The 20,688-nt window shown below is 42.4% G+C and overlaps 1 protein-coding gene across 1 annotated transcript in view; it reads left to right on the top strand.

Annotated features, from left to right (window-relative positions):
• LOC139405441 (GTPase IMAP family member 8-like) overlaps positions 1-20,401 on the top strand; it is a 34,647-nt gene extending 14,246 nt beyond the window's left edge. Inside the window, exons 3-7 of the mRNA XM_071147771.1 lie at positions 1,793-1,904; positions 3,507-3,590; positions 3,767-4,382; positions 8,416-8,429; positions 19,169-20,401. Coding sequence (XP_071003872.1) covers positions 1,793-1,904; positions 3,507-3,590; positions 3,767-4,382; positions 8,416-8,429; positions 19,169-20,124 — 1,782 coding nt within the window. The 3' untranslated portion in view covers positions 20,125-20,401. The remainder of the gene's footprint in view (positions 1-1,792; positions 1,905-3,506; positions 3,591-3,766; positions 4,383-8,415; positions 8,430-19,168) is intronic.
• Positions 20,402-20,688: the final 287 nt, after the last annotated feature.

Genomic DNA, 20,688 nt, shown 5'->3' with positions numbered 1-20,688 from the left:
ATGGCTGGTTATGACACCTACATAAGAGTCAGAACCCACAGAACCTACCACTGTAGTTATTTTATGGCTGGTTATGACACCTACATAAGAGTCAGAACCCACAGAACCTACCACTGTAGTTATTTTATGGCTGGTTATGACACCTACATAAGAGTCAGAACCCACAGAACCTACCACTGTAGTTATTTTATGGCTGGTTATGACACCTACATAAGAGTCAGAACCCACAGAACCTACCACACAAGGCAAAACATTCCATTTCCTACTTGTCAACAGTAGATTTGTGTTATATAACATTTTCTGAAATGGTCAATTATCATTGTAATTGCGCACACATTGATGTCAGACATGCATCTACCCCAATGCTCTGTTGCTGATGACTGGGATGAATGCAGGAGCAGATTTCAGGAGCAGGACAAGACACCCCTATTTTTGACTGATGACTGACATAAGGGCTTGACAGGCCTATCTGGCTTATATGATTAGGATGGTCATAATGCTTCTTAATAATGTCATTAAGTGTATTTTCTACGAGTTTAATTTAAAATATATGATGAAAAAAAACATGACTGTTTCTCTCAGCCTCATGACAAAATGCTGCATTCATCCCAGTCATCAGCAGCAGAGCATTGGGAAAGGTGCATGTATGACATCAATGTGTGCGCAATTACAATGATAATTTAATGGTCAGAGGTCAGTTTCAGAAAATGATAAAGGATATGTTGTAATGGAATGTTTTGCCTTGTGTGGTAGGTTCTGTGGGGTTTGACTCTTATGTAGGTGTCATAACCAGCCATAAAATAACTACAGTGGTAGGTTCTGTGGGTTTTGACTCTTATGTAGGTGTCATAACCAGCCATAAAATAACTACAGTGGTAGGTTCTGTGGGGTTTGACTCTTATGTAGGTGTCATAACCAGCCATAAAATAACTACAGTGGTAGGTTCTGTGGGTTCTGACTCTTATGTAGGTGTCATAACCAGCCATAAAATAACTACAGTGGTAGGTTCTGTGGGTTCTGACTCTTATGTAGGTGTCATAACCAGCCATAAAATAACTACAGTGGTAGGTTCTGTGGGTTCTGACTCTTATGTAGGTGTCATAACCAGCCATAAAATAACTACAGTGGTAGGTTCTGTGGGTTCTGACTCTTATGTAGGTGTCATAACCAGCCATAAAATAATGTAAGATATGTCACAATAGGTCTAAATATATGTGTCATGACAGTGTTGTGACAGGTTATGTATGACAAGTTATGTCAGTTGTTAAGACATATTTTGACACGGTTATGACCGTATAGTGTTACCATTTTAAGTGTTTCTAAAATCCTCTATGTGAAAAATGAATGGAACCCTTTCCCTGTTTGACAGCTGGGTTTTATGGGTATTGTGACTCATACTGTGGTACTCTATGGAGTTGGAAAGAGCAAAAACAGATCAGCGACCAGGTTAGTTACAACTACAGTATACAGTTACAAGTCTAAATTAATTTGTAACCTTTTTTTTTCCCAGAAGGAGACTTCTATGTGTCCAACACATTTCATTTTATCCAAAGATGTGGCCTATCTTATGATTCTGGCAAGCAGCCAAGGTTGAACAGCCGATACCCAATCAAAATTCGGATTTAGCTTATCCTGAGTAGAATAATGTTTGCCTAGCAACATTCTCTCATTGGCTAGAATTGAGTACGTGCTGGGAAAATGAAACTTAACAGAATGTAAACTGCAGCACACTGGTATTGTAAGGTGCAGCACTTTAGTTTTGCATGAGTTTTAGACCATTCCATTGGTCGAGGTAAATCTCCACCCACCTGGGGCATCTGCTAAGCAAAACCAGCTGGACCACTGCTTCAGGTCTCTCAGTGACAACAGGGGACAACAATATACAGATCTGTGCAACACTAAAAGTGAGTATTCAACTTAACTACCTTACTAATTAAATGTTGTACAACAATCTACTCTACAGTACTTGAATAACTGTAGCACAATATTAAGTTGACATTTTATTGATACCAGGTCTGTTAATATTTGTGTAAATAATCAGAATCCTCATCATAATCAATCAATAATCATATTTATGTGTAAATAAACATACATTACAGTATGTTTGTATTTATACACGTTTTAATATTGTAGAACAGTGAAAGAGGAAACATGGTTAGACTTTTACCTGAAACATTTACCTTGTTTAGTGCAGAGATAGTGTAGTATACTGTATCTTGTTTAGTGCAGAGATAGTGCAGTATACTGTACCTTGTTTAGTGCAGAGATAGTGCAGTATACTGTACCTTGTTTAGTGCAGAGATAGTGCAGTATACTGTATCTTGTTTAGTGCAGAGATAGTGCAGTATACTGTACCTTGTTTAGTGCAGAGATAGTGCAGTATACTGTACCTTGTTTAGTGCAGAGATAGTGTAGTATACTGTACCTTGTTTAGTGCAGAGATAGTGCAGTATACTGTACCTTGTTTAGTGCAGAGATAGTGTAGTATACTGTACCTTGTTTAGTGCAGAGATAGTGTAGTATACTGTATCTTGTTTAGTGCAGAGATAGTGTAGTATACTGTACCTTGTTTAGTGCAGAGATAGTGCAGTATACTGTACGTTGTTTAGTGCAGAGATAGTGTAGTATACTGTACCTTGTTTAGTGCAGAGATAGTGCAGTATACTGTACCTTGTTTAGTGCAGAGATAGTGTAGTATACTGTACCTTGATTAGTGCAGAGATAGTGCAGTATACTGTACCTTGTTTAGTGTAGAGATAGTGCAGTATACTGTGTCTCGTTCAAGGTGGTCGATCTTGGGTCAACACACATCTTATAGCAGGTTGTTGCTGTGAGGGACACACCTGCAGGTTTTTGTCAGTACTGACTAAGGTCACGGTCCACTGCTTAGAGGTTGCATGCATCAACCAATGGTTGACTGATAGATTGCTAAAACACATGATGTGGTTAGCTGATATGTAAAATACCTATCCAGGTGTTGTAAGATCTAGCGTCAGCAACAGCTGAGCAGAGGAACAGAGGAACACTGTGCTTTGTGTTCAGACTCCTCCTGATTTACACATTTAGTACTGGTTTCAGTTATACTGATTCCACTTCATTATTGTCTGAAATGTTCCTGTCTGTCTACACAGTAGATGTGAAGTTTAATGGGAACACGACCTCTAACTGGTCTATCTGGTCTTAACAGCAGCAGTCAGGCAACGGTAGAATAATAACCATGTTTAGAATGTCATTTGATACGCCCCATATGAGGACATTATATACGCCCTATCTTAGGGAATGTACTGTGTTTTACAACAGTTATACCACATAACATTACTCTTTTTATAGTTTTATAGTTCATCATTTGAAACTCAAATAGCTGAGAAAAATATATAATTTAGTTAATTCTCATCTGTAAACATTGGACCTCTGCCAAACACTCCCAGATGAGTCACTGAAGAAATGTGGACTTTGTATTTTGTAATGAGGTCATCATCTGTTTCCATGTTTTTGATTGGCTGCAGTAGTAGAAATGGAACGAGGAAGGACTCTGAAGATTCTGTTCCTGTTGACACTCTGTCTGCAAGACTTCACTGGTCAATGCCAAGGTACACACACACACACACACACACACACACACACACACACACACACACACACACACACACACACACACACACACACACACACACACACACACACACACACACACACACACACACACAGTTTTCAGAAGCCTTTAATCAAGCCACTATCAACTCAAGCACTTCTTGTCTGTTTCCAGTTTCAGGGCAGCTCTCTGACCTGAGGATAGTTCTGGTGGGGAAGACTGGATCAGGGAAGAGTGCAACAGGAAACACCATCCTGGGGAGGGAGGGGTTTAAAGAAGACTCCTCCCCTGAGTCTGTTACCTCACACTGTATGAAGCAGAGTGGAATGGTGGCTGGAAAGAAGATCAATGTGATTGACACACCAGGACTATTTGACACAAAATTGACTGATACGGAAATGAAAAGTGAAATAGAAAAGGCCATCTACATGTCAGTCCCGGGACCCCACGTCTTCCTGCTGGTGATCAGACTTGGGGTAAGGTTCACAGAGGAGGAGAGGAACACTGTTAAGTGGATCCAGGAGAACTTTGGAGAAGAAGCCTCAATGTACACCATCTTGCTGTTCACTCATGGAGATCAACTGAAGGGAAAATCAGTGGAGGAGTTTCTGGCTGAGAGCAAAGAGTTACGGAAACTCATCAATATCTGTGGGGGCAGATATCACTCCCTAATCAATGACAAGAGAAAACACAACACTCAGGTCCCAGAGCTGCTGAAGAAGATAGAGGAGATGGTGAAGAAGAATGGAGGAAAACACTACACCAATGAGATGTACCAGGAGGCCCAGAGGAAGATCGAAGAGGAGGAGGAGAGGAAGAAACAGGAAGAGGATAAGAGAGAGAAAGAGAGGCAACAGAAGGAGAGAGAAAGGATCAGAAGAGAAGAAATATTGTCTCGATGCAAGATATCAGCATTGGTCAGTTCGGCTGTATTGGGGTGGGGATACAAATTCTCATCTCCATTGTGGTTAGCAGCAGGATCTGTATCAGCCATTTTTGAAGGTTATCAATGCATGGATGCTTATTTCAATTGGGGTGGTTCTGACCCAAAAGAGCACGAGGAATAGGATTTCACCATCTCAGATTGTTCTGAAGTTAAGATTAGTTTTCAAGCTATTTTTTTTGGGGGGGGGGGGGGGGTGGAAATATAATTTGATCACTGAGAAATTCAGCTAATTGATGGCACCCAAATTGGCTATTTTAATTGATAAGATATTCAATAAATATACACTATATATACAAAAGTATGTGGACACCCCTTCAAATTAGTGGTTTTGGATATTTCAGCGACACCCGTTGCTGACAGATTTATAAAATCGAGCAGACAGCCATGCAATCTCTATAGACAAACATTGGCAGTAGAATGGCCTTACTGAAGAGCTCAGTGACTTTCAACATGGCACTGTCATATGATGACACCTTTCCAACAAGTCAGTTCTTGAAATGTCGTCCCTGCTTGAGCTGCCCTGGTCAACTGTAAGTGCTGTTATTGTGAAGTAGAAACGTCTAGGAGCAACAACAGCTGAGCCGCGTCTCTGTCCTCGGTTGCAACACTCATTACCGAGTTCCAAACTGCCTCTGGAAGCAACGTCAGCACAAGAACTGTTCGTCGGGAGCTTCATGAAATAGGTTTCCATGGCCGAGCAGCTGCACACAAGCCTAAGATCACCATACGCACAGTGTCGGCTGGAGTGGTGTAATGCTCATCGCCATTGGACTGGAGCAGTGGAAACACGTTCTCTGGAGTGATGAATCAAGCTTCACCATCTGGTAGTCCGACAGATGAATCTGGGTTTGGCGGATGCCTGGAGAACACTACCTGCCCAAATTCTGTTTGAATTTGGTTTGTTTCCATTCCTGTCATAATATTCTTTATCTTACCTGGACTTTACTGCATAAAAATGTTGGATATGAAATGGCAAAGGAATTCGCACCTCGACATCATCCAGAGTTGCAGTGACCTAAAATCACAAAACATTAAAAATATTCATATCATGGGTAATAGTAGAGTATAAACACCATTAATCATATCGACTTTATAAGTCTAAAAACACTATTCTTTACATCTGCCAAGAGAAACAGAGATTGGTCCTCCTCTCTGAAGTGGGTCATCAACAGAAGAATGGCAGAATGGTCTTTTGGCTTTTAAAAAATGTTGACAATTCTCTTACTCTTGTTCGGGAGAGCTTGAGTCAGGCGTCTGTCAATCACGACGCCAGGGAGGGTTTTGAAGTGGTCGCAGAGCCATAACTTGGTGAAACGGAAAGGCCACTGTTCCTGGAGGTCACTGATGCTTGGAGGAGGACAAGAGTCCTGTCCATTGTTACAGATAAGATCCTTTCTTCATTTTCTTAAAAAAATGACAAATAAAAAACAGTTAGGCTATGTGCTGCACTCCATACCAGCACAAGAAGACAAACAAACAATTTAAACAAACATTTGTATTATTTTGTACTTTTATGTATTTTTGGCATTTCTGTCCTTTTTATTACATTTGCCTCCCTCATAGCATAAACCATTTATTTTGAGGGGGGGGGAATTAGCTATTTACAGAACCTTTTTAACCGTGTGTGTATGTATGTATGTATGTATGTATGTATGTATGTATGTATGTATGTGTGTGTGTATGTATGTGTGTGTGTGTGTGTGTGTGTGTGTGTGTGTGTGTGTGTGTGTGTGTGTGTGTGTGTGTGTGTGTGTGTGTGTGTGTGTGTGTGTGTGTGTGTGTGTGTGTGTATATGTGTGTGTGTGTGTGTGTATGTGTGTGTGTACACTTAGAAAAAGGGTTCCGAAAGGGTTCTTTGGTTGTCCCCATAGGAGAACCCTTTTTGTTTCCATGTAGAACCCTCCGTGGAAAGGGTTCTACATGGAACCCAGAAGAGTTCTACCTGGAACCTAAAGGGTTATACGTGTAACGTTACCTGGAATCAGAAAGGGATCTTCAAAGGGTTCTCCTATGGGGACAGCCAAATAACCATTTTACGTTCTAGATAGCACCTTTTTTTCATAACAATTATGTAAATATGTTACATTCATCAATCAGGATCTCACCTCTTTGGTTGAAGGACTGAAGAAATTCCCGGCACCATATTGGCGTCAAATGGTATTTTATGTCCTCCGGTTGAACATATTCAAGGTCTTTAACATTCTCCACTACAACATTTGTAACCTTCTGCGCAAAGTATTTTCTGCTAGTCAAAACCGGCAGAGCTGCCCTGAGAACAGTCTTGGTTTCATCTATGAGATTCAGCTCTCTTTCTCTCTCTCACACACACACACACACACACACACACCACAGACCGTTTGGCGCCGCCAACTACAGCAGTGTTCGGGTACTACTGTAAAGAAATACAGTACGTTAGAGTCATTTTTACCGGAGGCTTACATTTACAGTTAACAACAGTAGAATTTTACCCATGATGCGGCAGGGTATCCTAGTGGTTAGAGCGTTGGACTAGTAACCGAAAGGTTACAAGATCAAATCCCCGAGCTGACAAGGTAAAAAATCTGTCGTTCTGCCCCTGAACAAGGCCGTTAACCCACTGTTCCTAGGCTGTCATTGAAAATAATAATTTGTTCTTAACTCACTTGCCTAGTTAGATAAAGTTTTTTTTTTTAAAGAAATAAATGCAGTGCAATCTACAGCATTAATGCTGTAAAAACACATTTAAGATATTTGACTGTGCATTCTACAGTGTTTTACTGTTGAAATTACACAACAGTCTTACAGTGTTCATGTTTTCTACCGTTTACTAAACCACTACTGATTTAGAACCAGGAAGTTACCTCAAGTCAACACAAAGACAACAGGAACACCGCCTCCGCTAATTCCAGCACCATTTTAACTTAAACATTTAAATATCATCAAATCAAGAAAGCTACATCTGCATAGTTTAATACACAGAAAACACACTTTAAAGATACCAAAACAATTTAGTCCAATCAATGTTGCTAAATATCACGTGGCTTCCCTTGGTACTGATTTCTGTCTGTGTGCACAAGTAAAACGAAACATGTTGACTCGCCCTACTTGTTGACTAGTTGAAGGCCAACGCCATCCTCCTCTCTTTCATGTTGGCTAAACGGTCTATGACTCTGTCATACAGTACACCTTTCATTCTTTGTTGTCCTAGGCTACCTAGCTAAAATGCTTGCTAGCTTAAATTCCTCACGTTGGCAACAATGAACCAGCTAAGTTAGCTAGCTAGTTAAAGTGAGCCTACTAGGCTACATCTAGGCTAAGATAGAACTTCAATATTCTCAGGCCAGTGGCACAACATATTAATTTATGGTTAGATCAGAATGCTGTCATAATCATTGACCTGTGTTAGAGTTGCGTCAATTCGAATCTGGTATCAGGATAAATATGACAATGAGTCACCGATTGTATGCTATGTATTTTTTATTAGCTAAGCAATAATTGGTAAATGCAATTTTCGTATATACGGGCTCTCTGTCCCACCTCGCAGGGCAAACAGAGAACTAACTTGTTCTTGACAAATATATTATAAATATACTCTGACAGAAAAATGTCAGAGCCTGTCAGAGTAGAGACTGGGCGTGGTTTAGATTCACCCAGCCCATCGTTGATTGTTGGCGCAGAGGCTGGTCCCAGCCCCCTAAGCGCTTCAGCGGTCAGTCGCTGTAGCTGTGTAGAATATGCAGTTGTGTAGAATATGCAGTTTTCAGGCACCTGGCTCCTGTTATCTAACAAAATACAGTTTGTTCTCGCAACCCCACGCTCTGAATGTGCCCCCCCCCCAACTCATTCTGTATTTTTCCACCATGAGAAAGGCCCATGGCCCTGAAACGGTTAACAATGTTTCAAGTCAGCTATGTTGCATAACACATACATACATCCACACAAGCCAACAGCAGATAATATTCAATCACATATATGGTAACGGGCTATAGTGCATAACACAGAATCCTCATACCTGTACAGAGAATTAAGTCAAAACTAAGTCTCCATCCATGGCTTAGGAAAGGGGCAAGTTAGCCAGCTAGCTACTGCAGGACATCAACACAAACAGACCAAGTTAGCCAGCTAGCTACTGCAGGACATCAACACAAACAGACCAAGTTAGCCAGCTAGCTACTGCAGGACATCAACACAAACAGCCCAAGTTAGCCAGCTAGCTACTGCAGGACATCAACACAAACAGACCAAGGACATCAACACAAGCTAGCTACTGCAGGACATCAACACAAGCTAGCTACTGCAGGACATCAACACAAACAGACCAGAAACAGACACGTTTTTAATGAAGAATACCTTTTTCTTAGGATGTGATTTGATTGGTGTATCCCTTGGGGCTGTTTTGCTGCACCAGGACAACCTACATTTCAGCTCAACGCTGATTAGCTAATTATGTTATATCGTTTTTATCAAGAGAGGCTAAATGCTTGCTGGCATCAATCAACTGCTATGGCGGCAACATGTTATATATTCTATTTTGGTCCAGACGGCATCAGACACATCCTGAGACAGAGGGGCGTTTTCCTCGCTCGGATGATTTCTCTGTTGAGATTCAGCCACTTGCAAATGAACGGAAAATGATGTTAACATGGGTGAAAAGTGATTGCATTCGTTTTGGAAGAGGCTGCCTCCTGGGCCTCACTTTCAATAAAAGTGACGAAAGTTATGCACGTAGAGTTAAGAAAGATGCCCCTCCTTTCCCCCTTTTATCCGTTCACGTCACGGGACAAAGCCCGGTGCACCACGGTTCAGGTTAATCAAACTCCCTCAGTGGAGGACTCAGGTAATCAAGAAAATGTAACTGAGATCCTCCTTCAGAAGTGTGGGCCTTTTTGAAACCAGCACCGCCTATTCTGTCCTCCACCTCCACCTCCCTCTTCCCCTTTTCTCTTCTTCCTATTCCATCCAGCACCGCCTATTCTGTCCTCCACCTCCACCTCCCTCTTCCCCTCTTCTCTTCTTCCTATTCCATCCAGCACCTCCATCCGCCTTTCTTCTCTTCCCTCTTATTCTGTCCAGCACCTCCCTCAGCCTTTCTTCTCTTCCCTCTTATTCTGTCCAGCACCTCCCTCCGCCTTTCTTCTCTTCCCTCTTATTCTGTCCACCACGTTGTTCCGCCTCTCTTCTTTCCATATTCTGTCCACCACCTCTGTCCCCTTCTCTTCCCTTCCACCTATTCTGTCCACCACCTCTGTCCCCTTCTCTTCCCTTCCACCTATTCTGTCCACCACCTCTGTCCCCTTCTCTTCCCTTCCACCTATTCTGTCCACCACCTCTGTCCCCTTGTCTTCTCGTCCACCTATTCTGTCCACCACCTCTCTCCCCTTCTCTTCCCTTCCACCTATTCTGTCCACCACCTCTGTCCCCTTGTCTTCTCGTCCACCTATTCTGTCCACCACCTCTGTCCCCTTGTCTTCTCGTCCACCTATTCTGTCCACCACCTCTGTCCCCTTGTCTTCTCGTCCACCTATTCTGTCCACCACCTCTCTCCTCATCTCTTCAACACCATCTACAGGACAATAAGAAATACTGCAGGCCAGTTATGGTTTATTTGTGTGTGCTAATTATGATGCCATATTTTTGAAATGTAAAATAAAAAAACTAAATTCTTCAGCTTTTGCTCGTGGGCGTGGAGAGGTGTGGCCCTTTCTATCACATTTCTGGGACCCGATCAAATGAACAGGGTCCCAGGGCTACTGCCTTGAGGAGCAGACAGATAGGGAAGCCCTGGCTACACAGACCAGAGTCTGAGGGACCTTTTCTTGTAAACAAGCTCTTGTTTTAGACACTTCCCCTCTTTCTGGTCTTTTAGAGTTCACTCTTTCAAAAATCCAGATATCTTGCATTTTGCTAGAACGGAAGCTAGTATATTATCTTTGTTTTTGAGTGTAATTGGGCTTCAAGTATCAAGAAAGAATGTATCATGTGGTTTAGGGATAAGAGTTATAACACCTTATTTTAATGACGCTGGAAGCTCTCGTTTTTCGATGGCTTTGTTAAATGTGACAAGTAAGAATTAGAGGTTTGCCCATCAGTACCAGAATTAGAGGTTTGCCCATCAGTACCAGGGGATGTGGTATTTTTACCTGTGTGATATCAAATCTGATCTCCTTTGTGGTCAAATCTTCGCAGCAGACTTGATTGAATTCCTCATCAACAGAATTGCCGTCAGGAATGGAGCTGAATAATTGATTTGAATTAAATCAGGCAAGAGTCATATTTAGTAGCAATTCTTCTAAACGTTTGCAGTGAAGTCTAATATTGATTTATTATCCTCAGTGACTATGGCATCAATGTTGAGTCTCCTAACTATATTCAGATGACCTCTTCTCATCAATGAGTCTCCTAACCATATTCAGTTCACATCTTCTCATCAATGTTGAGTCTCCTAACCATGTTCAGTTCACATCTTCTCATCAATGTTGAGTCTCCTAACCATATTCAGTTCACATCTTCTCATCAATGTTGAGTCTCCTAACTATATTCAGATGACCTCTTCTCATCAATGTTGAGTCTCCTAACCGTGTTCAGTTCATATCTTCTCATCAATGTTGAGTCTCCTAACCATGTTCAGTTCATATCTTCTCATCAATGTTGAGTCTCCTAACTATATTCAGATGACCTCTTCTCATCAATGTTGAGTTTCCTAACTATATTCAGATGACCTCTTCTCATCAATGTTGAGTCTCCTAACTATATTCAGATGACCTCTTCTCATCAATGTTGAGTCTCCTAACCGTGTTCAGTTCATATCTTCTCATCAATGTTGAGTCTCCTAACCATGTTCAGTTCATATCTTCTCATCAATGTTGAGTCTCCTAACTATATTCAGATGACCTCTTCTCATCAATGTTGAGTTTCCTAACTATATTCAGATGACCTCTTCTCATCAATGTTGAGTCTCCTAACTATATTCAGATGACCTCTTCTCATCAATGTTGAGTCTCCTAACCGTGTTCAGTTCATATCTTCTCATCAATGTTGAGTCTCCTAACTATATTCAGATGACCTCTTCTCATCAATGTTGAGTCTCCTAACTATATTCAGATGACCTCTTCTCATCAATGTTGAGTCTCCTAACTATATTCAGATGACCTCTTCTCATCAATGTTGAGTCTCCTAACTATATTCAGATGACCTCTTCTCATCAATGAGTCTACTAACTATATTCAGATGACCTCTTCTCTTTTACAAATTAAATATATACCTGCTGTTATTTTCTAACCACTGTTTTCTAGATCTTATAAAAGCACCTCTATCTTTAAACGTGACATAGGAGAATATAGGTGGATTGAGACGCACCCAAAGAAAAAAAGTGCAACATCGGAGAATGCAGTGGATTGAGACACATCCAAAGCAACAAAACAAACATATATGTCCAGCTTAAATTTAGATTTTTTATGGGGATGTTGGTTTTATGATAATTTGATTTGCATGGGGCATTGACCTTAAGTTCTCAAATGGAAATAAAAAATGTGCAATGAATTTAGGAAAATGTAGGCATCAACCATCTGCCATACAGGAAGTGCACATTTCTAATAGTTAATGTAGGGATCAACTGTCTGCCGTACAGGAAGTGCACATTGCTAATAGTTAATGTAGGAATCAACTGTCTGCCGTACAGGAAGTGCACATTGCTAATTGTTCATGTTGGAATTAACTGTCTGCCGTACAGGAAGTGCACATTGCTAATAGTTAATGTAGGAATCAACTGTCTGCCGTACAGGAAGTGCACATTGCTAATAGTTAATGTAGGCATCAACCATCTGCCATACAGGAAGTGCACATTTCTAATAGTTAATGTAGGGATCAACTGTCTGCCGTACAGGAAGTGCACATTGCTAATAGTTAATGTAGGAATCAACTGTCTGCCGTACAGGAAGTGCACATTGCTAATTGTTCATGTTGGAATTAACTGTCTGCCGTACAGGAAGTGCACATTGCTAATAGTTAATGTAGGAATCAACTGTCTGCCGTACAGGAAGTGCACATTGCTAATAGTTAATGTAGGAATCAACTGTCTGCTGTGCAGGAAGTGCACATTGCTAATAGTTAATGTAGGAATCAACTGTCTGCTGTGCAGGAAGTGCACATTGCTAATAGTTCATGTAGGAATCAACTGTCTGTCGTGCAGGAAGTGCACATTGCTAATAGTTAATGTAGGAATCAACTGTCTGCCGTACAGGAAGAGCACATTGCTAATAGTTAATGTAGGAATCAACTGTCTGCCGTACAGGAAGTGCACATTGCTAATAGTTAATGTAGGAATCAACTGTCTGCCGTGCAGGAAGTGCACATTGCTAATAGTTAATGTAGGAATCAACTGTCTGCCGTACAGGAAGTGCACATTGCTAATAGTTAATGTAGGAATCAACTGTCTGCTGTGCAGGAAGTGCACATTGCTAATAGTTCATGTTGGAATCAACTGTCTGCTGTGCAGGAAGTGCACATTGCTAATAGTTAATGTAGGAATCAACTGTCTGCCGTACAGGAAGTGCACATTGCTAATAGTTAATGTAGGAATCAACTGTCTGCTGTGCAGGAAGTGCATATTGCTAATAATTAATGTAGGAATCAACTGTCTGCCGTACAGGAAGTGCACATTGCTAATAGTTCATGTTGGAATCAACTGTCTGCTGTGCAGGAAGTGCACATTGCTAATAGTTCATGTTGGAATCAACTGTCTGCTGTGCAGGAAGTGCACATTGCTAATAGTTAATGTAGGAATCAACTGTCTGCCGTACAGGAAGTGCACATTGCTAATAGTTAATGTAGGAATCAACTGTCTGCTGTGCAGGAAGTGCATATTGCTAATAGTTAATGTAGGAATCAACTGTCTGCCGTACAGGAAGTGCACATTGCTAATAGTTCATGTTGGAATCAACTGTCTGCTGTGCAGGAAGTGCACATTGCTAATAGTTAATGTAGGAATCAACTGTCTGCCGTACAGGAAGTGCACATTGCTAATAGTTAATGTAGGAATCAACTGTCTGTCGTGCAGGAAGTGCACATTGCTAATAGTTCATGTTGGAATCAACTGTCTGCCGTGCAGGAAGTGCACATTGCTAATAGTTCATGTTGGAATCAACTGTCTGCCGTACAGGAAGTGCACATTGCTAATAGTTAATGTAGGAATCAACTGTCTGCTGTGCAGGAAGTGCATATTGCTAATAGTTAATGTAGGAATCAACTGTCTGTCGTGCAGGAAGTGCACATTGCTAATAGTTAATGTAGGAATCAACTGTCTGCCATACAGGAAGTGCACATTGCTAATAGTTAATGTAGGAATCAACTGTCTGCCGTGCAGGAAGTGCATATTGCTAATAGTTAATGTAGGAATCAACTGTCTGCCGTACAGGAAGTGCACATTGCTAATAGTTAATGTAGGAATCAACTGTCTGCCGTACAGGAAGTGCACATTGCTAATAGTTAATGTAGGAATCAACTGTCTGCCGTACAGGAAGTGCACATTGCTAATAGTTCATGTTGGAATCAACTGTCTGCCGTACAGGAAGTGCACATTGCTAATAGTTAATGTAGGAATCAACTGTCTGCCGTACAGGAAGTGCACATTGCTAATAGTTAATGTAGGAATCAACTGTCTGCCGTACAGGAAGTGCACATTGCTAATAGTTCATGTTGGAATCAACTGTCTGCTGTGCAGGAAGTGCACATTGCTAATAGTTAATGTAGGAATCAACTGTCTGCCGTACAGGAAGTGCACATTGCTAATAGTTAATGTAGGAATCAACTGTCTGCCGTGCAGGAAGTGCACATTGCTAATAGTTCATGTTGGAATCAACTGTCTGCCATACAGGAAGTGCACATTGCTAATAGTTCATGTTGGAATCAACTGTCTGCCGTGCAGGAAGTGCACATTGCTAATAGTTCATGTTGGAATCAACTGTCTGTCGTGCAGGAAGTGCACATTGCTAATAGTTCATGTAGGAATCAACCATCTGCCATACAGGAAGTGCACATTGCTAATAGTTCATGTTGGAATCAACTGTCTGCCGTGCAGGAAGTGCACATTGCTAATAGTTAATGTAGGAATCAACTGTCTGCCGTACAGGAAGTGCACATTGCTAATAGTTCATGTTGGAATCAACTGTCTGCCGTGCAGGAAGTGCACATTGCTAATAGTTCATGTTGGAATCAACTGTCTGCCATACAGGAAGTGCACATTGCTAATAGTTCATGTAGGAATCAACTGTCTGCCGTGCAGGAAGTGCACATTGCTAATAGTTCATGTTGGAATCAACTGTCTGCCATACAGGAAGTGCACATTGCTAATAGTTCATGTTGGAATCAACTGTCTGCCGTGCAGGAAGTGCACATTGCTAATAGTTCATGTTGGAATCAACTGTCTGCTGTGCAGGAAGTGCACATTGCTAATAGTTAATGTAGGAATCAACTGTCTGCCGTACAGGAAGTGCACATTGCTAATAGTTAATGTAGGAATCAACTGTCTGCTGTGCAGGAAGTGCATATTGCTAATAGTTAATGTAGGAATCAACTGTCTGCCGTACAGGAAGTGCACATTGCTAATAGTTCATGTTGGAATCAACTGTCTGCTGTGCAGGAAGTGCACATTGCTAATAGTTAATGTAGGAATCAACTGTCTGCCGTACAGGAAGTGCACATTGCTAATAGTTAATGTAGGAATCAACTGTCTGTCGTGCAGGAAGTGCACATTGCTAATAGTTCATGTTGGAATCAACTGTCTGCCGTGCAGGAAGTGCACATTGCTAATAGTTCATGTTGGAATCAACTGTCTGCCGTACAGGAAGTGCACATTGCTAATAGTTAATGTAGGAATCAACTGTCTGCTGTGCAGGAAGTGCATATTGCTAATAGTTAATGTAGGAATCAACTGTCTGTCGTGCAGGAAGTGCACATTGCTAATAGTTAATGTAGGAATCAACTGTCTGCCATACAGGAAGTGCACATTGCTTATAGTTAATGTAGGAATTAACTGTCTGCTGTGCAGGAAGTGCATATTGCTAATAGTTAATGTAGGAATCAACTGTCTGCCGTACAGGAAGTGCACATTGCTAATAGTTAATGTAGGAATCAACTGTCTGCCGTACAGGAAGTGCACATTGCTAATAGTTAATGTAGGAATCAACTGTCTGCCGTACAGGAAGTGCACATTGCTAATAGTTCATGTTGGAATCAACTGTCTGCCGTACAGGAAGTGCACATTGCTAATAGTTAATGTAGGAATCAACTGTCTGCCGTACAGGAAGTGCACATTGCTAATAGTTAATGTAGGAATCAACTGTCTGCCGTACAGGAAGTGCACATTGCTAATAGTTCATGTTGGAATCAACTGTCTGCCGTGCAGGAAGTGCACATTGCTAATAGTTCATGTTGGAATCAACTGTCTGCCATACAGGAAGTGCAGAGTTGTTGTGTGATAGAGAGAGAGAGAGAGAGTTGTTGTGTGTGGCTGAGAGAGTAATGTTGATGATTATAACAACACAAATGTACTTACTCTGTCTCTCTCTCACCTTCTCCTCCTATCTGCTCATCCTCTCCTTCTCCTGAGAGAGAGATAGTTGTTGTGTGATAGAGAGAGAGAGAGAGAGAGAGAGAGAGAGAGAGAGAGTTGTTGTGTGATAGAGAGAGAGAGAGAGAGAGAGAGAGAGAGAGAGAGAGAGAGAGTTGTTGTGTGTGGCTGAGAGAGTAATGTTGATGATTATAACAACAAAAATATACTTACTCTGCCTCTCTCTCACCTTCTCCTCCTGTCTCCTCATCCTCCTGTCTCTCTCTTTCCTCTTCCTCCTGTCTCCTCATCCTCTCCTTCTCCTGAGAGAGAGAGAGAGAGAGAGAGAGAGAGAGAGAGAGAGAGAGAGAGATGTAGAAACACATGTCTAGCTACTTCCCTTACAGGTTCAGCAACACCTTCACCAGAAAGTCAGAGAAGTTTGAATCATCATTTTTTTCATGTACAGATGTAGAATCTTAATTTGACCAATATTGTTGTAGCAAAATAACACTGCGGCAACGGGATTTTAAAGTTTTGTCGATAATGTTGCTTGATCGGTGGTTAGGCTATTAGCTGGACTAAAGTACTGCAGTACTGTAAAATAGCGTTAATATGATCACATGTTAGTGTGGGTTTTCAGGTCATTTATGTTCATCACAAAGCAGGAAAATTCTCAGCAACAAAACAGTGATTACATTAAGATCCTACAGCTATATGCATTGTTGTACGTGGTTGAATCAACTCTATATGTATTCAAATCTGTCATTCATTCTTCAGAACTTGGCCTACATTATCACTACCCACCCTCTTGGGTCTCCACGCCCTTAGCCTGGCCTTGGCATGGCCCCTTAGCCTGGCCTCTAGAGCCTGGCCCCTTACAACCAACCCCTAGCCTGATCTCTAGCCTGGTCCTTACAACCAACCCCTAGCCTCATTACTACAGCCTACATACTTCCTGTAGATCTGGAGGAGTTGGACAGGTATAAGCAACATGGTAGTGATTATACCTTGCCTTCTGATAGGTTAGGTCGAACTTCCGCCATATTGCTGACACCTACCCAAGCCTTTCAGATCTACTCCAGTCCCTGGGGGATTGGGGCTAGGGGATGCAGAGGGTAGGGGAAGTTTCGAGAAACAGTCCACGTGTTCATCCCAAATGGCACTCTGTTTCCTATATAGTGCACTAGGGCCCTGCTCTACAGTAGCAGACTATAAAGGGAATAGGGTGCCGTTTGGGACACAGGCCATGTTTGTCAGAACTGTAGACAATCCAGGGAAGCAGGAACCTCCTCTCCATTCTGCCAGATGCACAGGATATTCCTTTCTTTGTTTGTGAGAAAACGTCAGTACTCAGACCGCTGGTTCAACGCAGGCAGAGGAGCTGAGAGAGCTGGTTCAACGCAGGCAGAGGAGCTGAGACCGCTGGTTCAGCGCAGGCAGAGGAGCTGAGAGAGCTGGTTCAACGCAGGCAGAGGAGCTGAAAGAGCTGGTTCAACGCAGGCAGGGAAGCTGAAAGAGCTGGTTCAACGCAGGCAGAGGAGCTGAAAGAGCTGGTTCAACGCAGGCAGAGGATCTGAAAGAGCTGGTTCAACGCAGGCAGAGGACCTGAAAGAGCTGGTTCAACGCAGGCAGAGGACCTGAAAGAGCTGGTTCAACGCAGGCAGAGGATCTGAAAGAGCTGGTTCAACGCAGGCAGAGGAGCTGAAAGAGCTGGTTCAACGCAGGCAGAGGATCTGAAAGAGCTGGTTCAACGCAGGCAGAGGACCTGAAAGAGCTGGTTCAATGCAGGCAGAGGACCTGAAAGAGCTGGTTCAACGCAGGCAGAGGATCTGAAAGAGCTGGTTCAACGCAGGCAGAGGACCTGAAAGAGCTGGTTCAACGCAGGCAGGGAAGCTGAAAGAGCTGGTTCAACGCAGGCAGAGGACCTGAAAGAGCTGGTTCAACGCAGGCAGAGGACCTGAAAGAGCTGGTTCAACGCAGGCAGGGAAGCTGAAAGAGCTGGTTCAACGCAGGCAGAGGACCTGAAAGAGCTGGTTCAACGCAGGCAGAGGATCTGAAAGAGCTGGTTCAACGCAGTCAGAGGACCTGAAAGAGCTGGTTCAACGCAGGCAGAGAACCTGAAAGAGCTGGTTCAACGCAGGCAGGGGAGCTGAAAGAGCTGGTTCAACGCAGGCAGAGGACCTGAAAGAGCTGGTTCAACGCAGGCAGAGGATCTGAAAGAGCTGGTTCTACGCAGGCAGAGGACCTGAAAGAGCTGGTTCAACGCAGGCAGAGGATCTGAAAGAGCTGGTTCAACGCAGGCAGAGGATCTGAAAGAGCTGGTTCAACGCAGGCAGAGGACCTGAAAGAGCTGGTTCAACGCAGGCAGAGGGAGCTGAACGAGCTGGTGACATTTGACAATATATTGGCAAAGAGGGACAGAACCATGACTGAAGGTAAAACATTTGGTTTAATATCTTATCTTATACAATGAAATATCATATACATGAACTGTTTGAGAAGGATGTAGCAGACTGAACTGTTCATTCAACCTGGAACACTCATAGCCATCACAATGATTCTGTACTTCAGCTAATACAAGACTGTTTATATACTTGTTATGTTATCCTAACAGCTACACCACTGAGAGAGATGGAGCTGAAACGGCAGCCTGAGTCTGATGGGTGTGGCTCAACAAATCATGATGGTATGTACTCTGTTTGGTCTGTGATGTCATGGTCTCTCGTGGTTGAGTCAAATCATGATGGTATGTACTCTGTTTGGTCTGTGATGTCATGGTCTCTCGTGGTTGAGTCAAATCATGATGGTATGTACTCTGTTTGGTCTGTGATGTCATGGTCTCTAATGGTTGAGTCAAAACATAACACACCACACATTACAGCTGGGCAACTTATAATACTAACTCTACTAGTTACTTTGAGCAGGATGGTTATGGTTAAAATAATCATTGAATGAATCATTGAATCAATTGAATGAATCAAATGAATCAACATACATTATCTCTATTTTACAGCGTGATAGTGGAGTTACTTTAAATGTTTTGTTGTTGTTGTTGCTATAGTTACTGGGAGCTACATTGTCTTTATCTGTGTGGTTTTTACAGGGTCTGGTTTGACCGCTGAGCTGAGGATTGTGTTGCTAGGGAAGACTGGAGCAGGGAAGAGCGCAACAGGAAACACCATCCTGGGGAAGAATGTATTTAAAGTCGACTCTTCCCCTGCGTCAGTGACCGGACAGTGTGAGAGACAGAGTGGAGAAGTCAACGGGACGACGGTTCATGTGGTTGACACGCCGGGCCTCTTCGACACGGCCCGGTCGGACGAAGAGGTGAAGGAGAAAATAGAGGAGTGTGTTAACATGTCCGTCCCGGGCCCCCACGCCTTCCTGCTGGTGATCAGGCTGGGGGTGAGGTTCACAGAGGAGGAGAGGAACGCCGTGAGGTGGATCCAGGAGAACTTCGGAGAGGACGCCTCCATGTACACCATCTTGCTGTTCACCTGTAAAGACCAGCTGAAGGGGAAACAGGTGACAGATTCTCTGAAGATGTGTAAAGAGCTGCGGAGACTCTCCATCACGTTAGGCGGCGGGTATCACTCGTTCAACAACGACGCCAAAGACGACCCCGCTCAGGTCCCAGAGCTGCTGGAGAAGATCAAAGAGATGGTGGAGCTGAACGGAGGAGAGCACTACACCAACGAGATGTACCAGAAGGCTCAGAGGAAGATCAGAGAGGCGGAGGAGAGGAGGAGGGAGGAGGAGAAAAGACGGAGGGAGGAAGAGGAGAGAAAATTAAAAGAAGAGGTAAAGGTAGAGATAGAGAAAGAAAAGGAGGAAGAGAAAAGGGAGAAGGTAGATAAAAAGAGGAATCTCCACATCGCTCTAGCAGTAACAGTAGTGTGTGTAGTAGTAGGGGTGATCATAGCAGTTGCTGCTGATACCACAGTGGCCCTGGCTCTAGCTCCACTCCTACTGGTGCTGGGAGCAGCCAGTGGAATAACGGCTATCTGTCTAAAGAATGGAAGGTGTGGAGCTAAAACACCCGTCTCCGTAGCTGTATAACAATCACATACTGTATACCTCATTAAGGCTGTTTTTACACAGGCAACCCAATTCTGATCTTTTGCCACTAATTGGTCTTTTGACCAATCCGATCTATTATCAATAATTGGGCAAAATATCAGAATTTGTCTGCCTGTGTAAAGATCAGAATTAGGCTGCCCGTGTAAAGATCAGAATTAGGTTACCTGTGTAAACGAGGCCGAACAAGACCTAACAACAGAAACATAGATTGAATGATTGATTGATAGATGGTTTTATAGATAGATAGATAGATAGATAGATAGATAGATAGATAGATAGATAGATAGATAGATAGATAGATAGATAGATAGATAGATAGATAGATAGATAGATAGATAGATAGATAGATAGATAGATAGATAGATAGATAGATAGATAGATAGATAGATAGATAGATAGATAGATAGATAGATAGATAGATAGATAGATAGATAGATATATATATAGATAGATAGATAGATAGATAGATAGATAGATAGATAGATAGATAGATAGATAGATAGATAGATAGATAGATAGATAGATAGATAGATAGATGGTTTT

The sequence above is a fragment of the Oncorhynchus clarkii genome, unplaced genomic scaffold (assembly GCF_045791955.1).
Source record: "Oncorhynchus clarkii lewisi isolate Uvic-CL-2024 unplaced genomic scaffold, UVic_Ocla_1.0 unplaced_contig_2377_pilon_pilon, whole genome shotgun sequence".
Taxonomy (NCBI): domain Eukaryota; kingdom Metazoa; phylum Chordata; class Actinopteri; order Salmoniformes; family Salmonidae; genus Oncorhynchus; species Oncorhynchus clarkii.
Note: the sequence above shows the minus strand (reverse complement) of the source record. Positions and strands in the feature narration are given on the sequence as shown.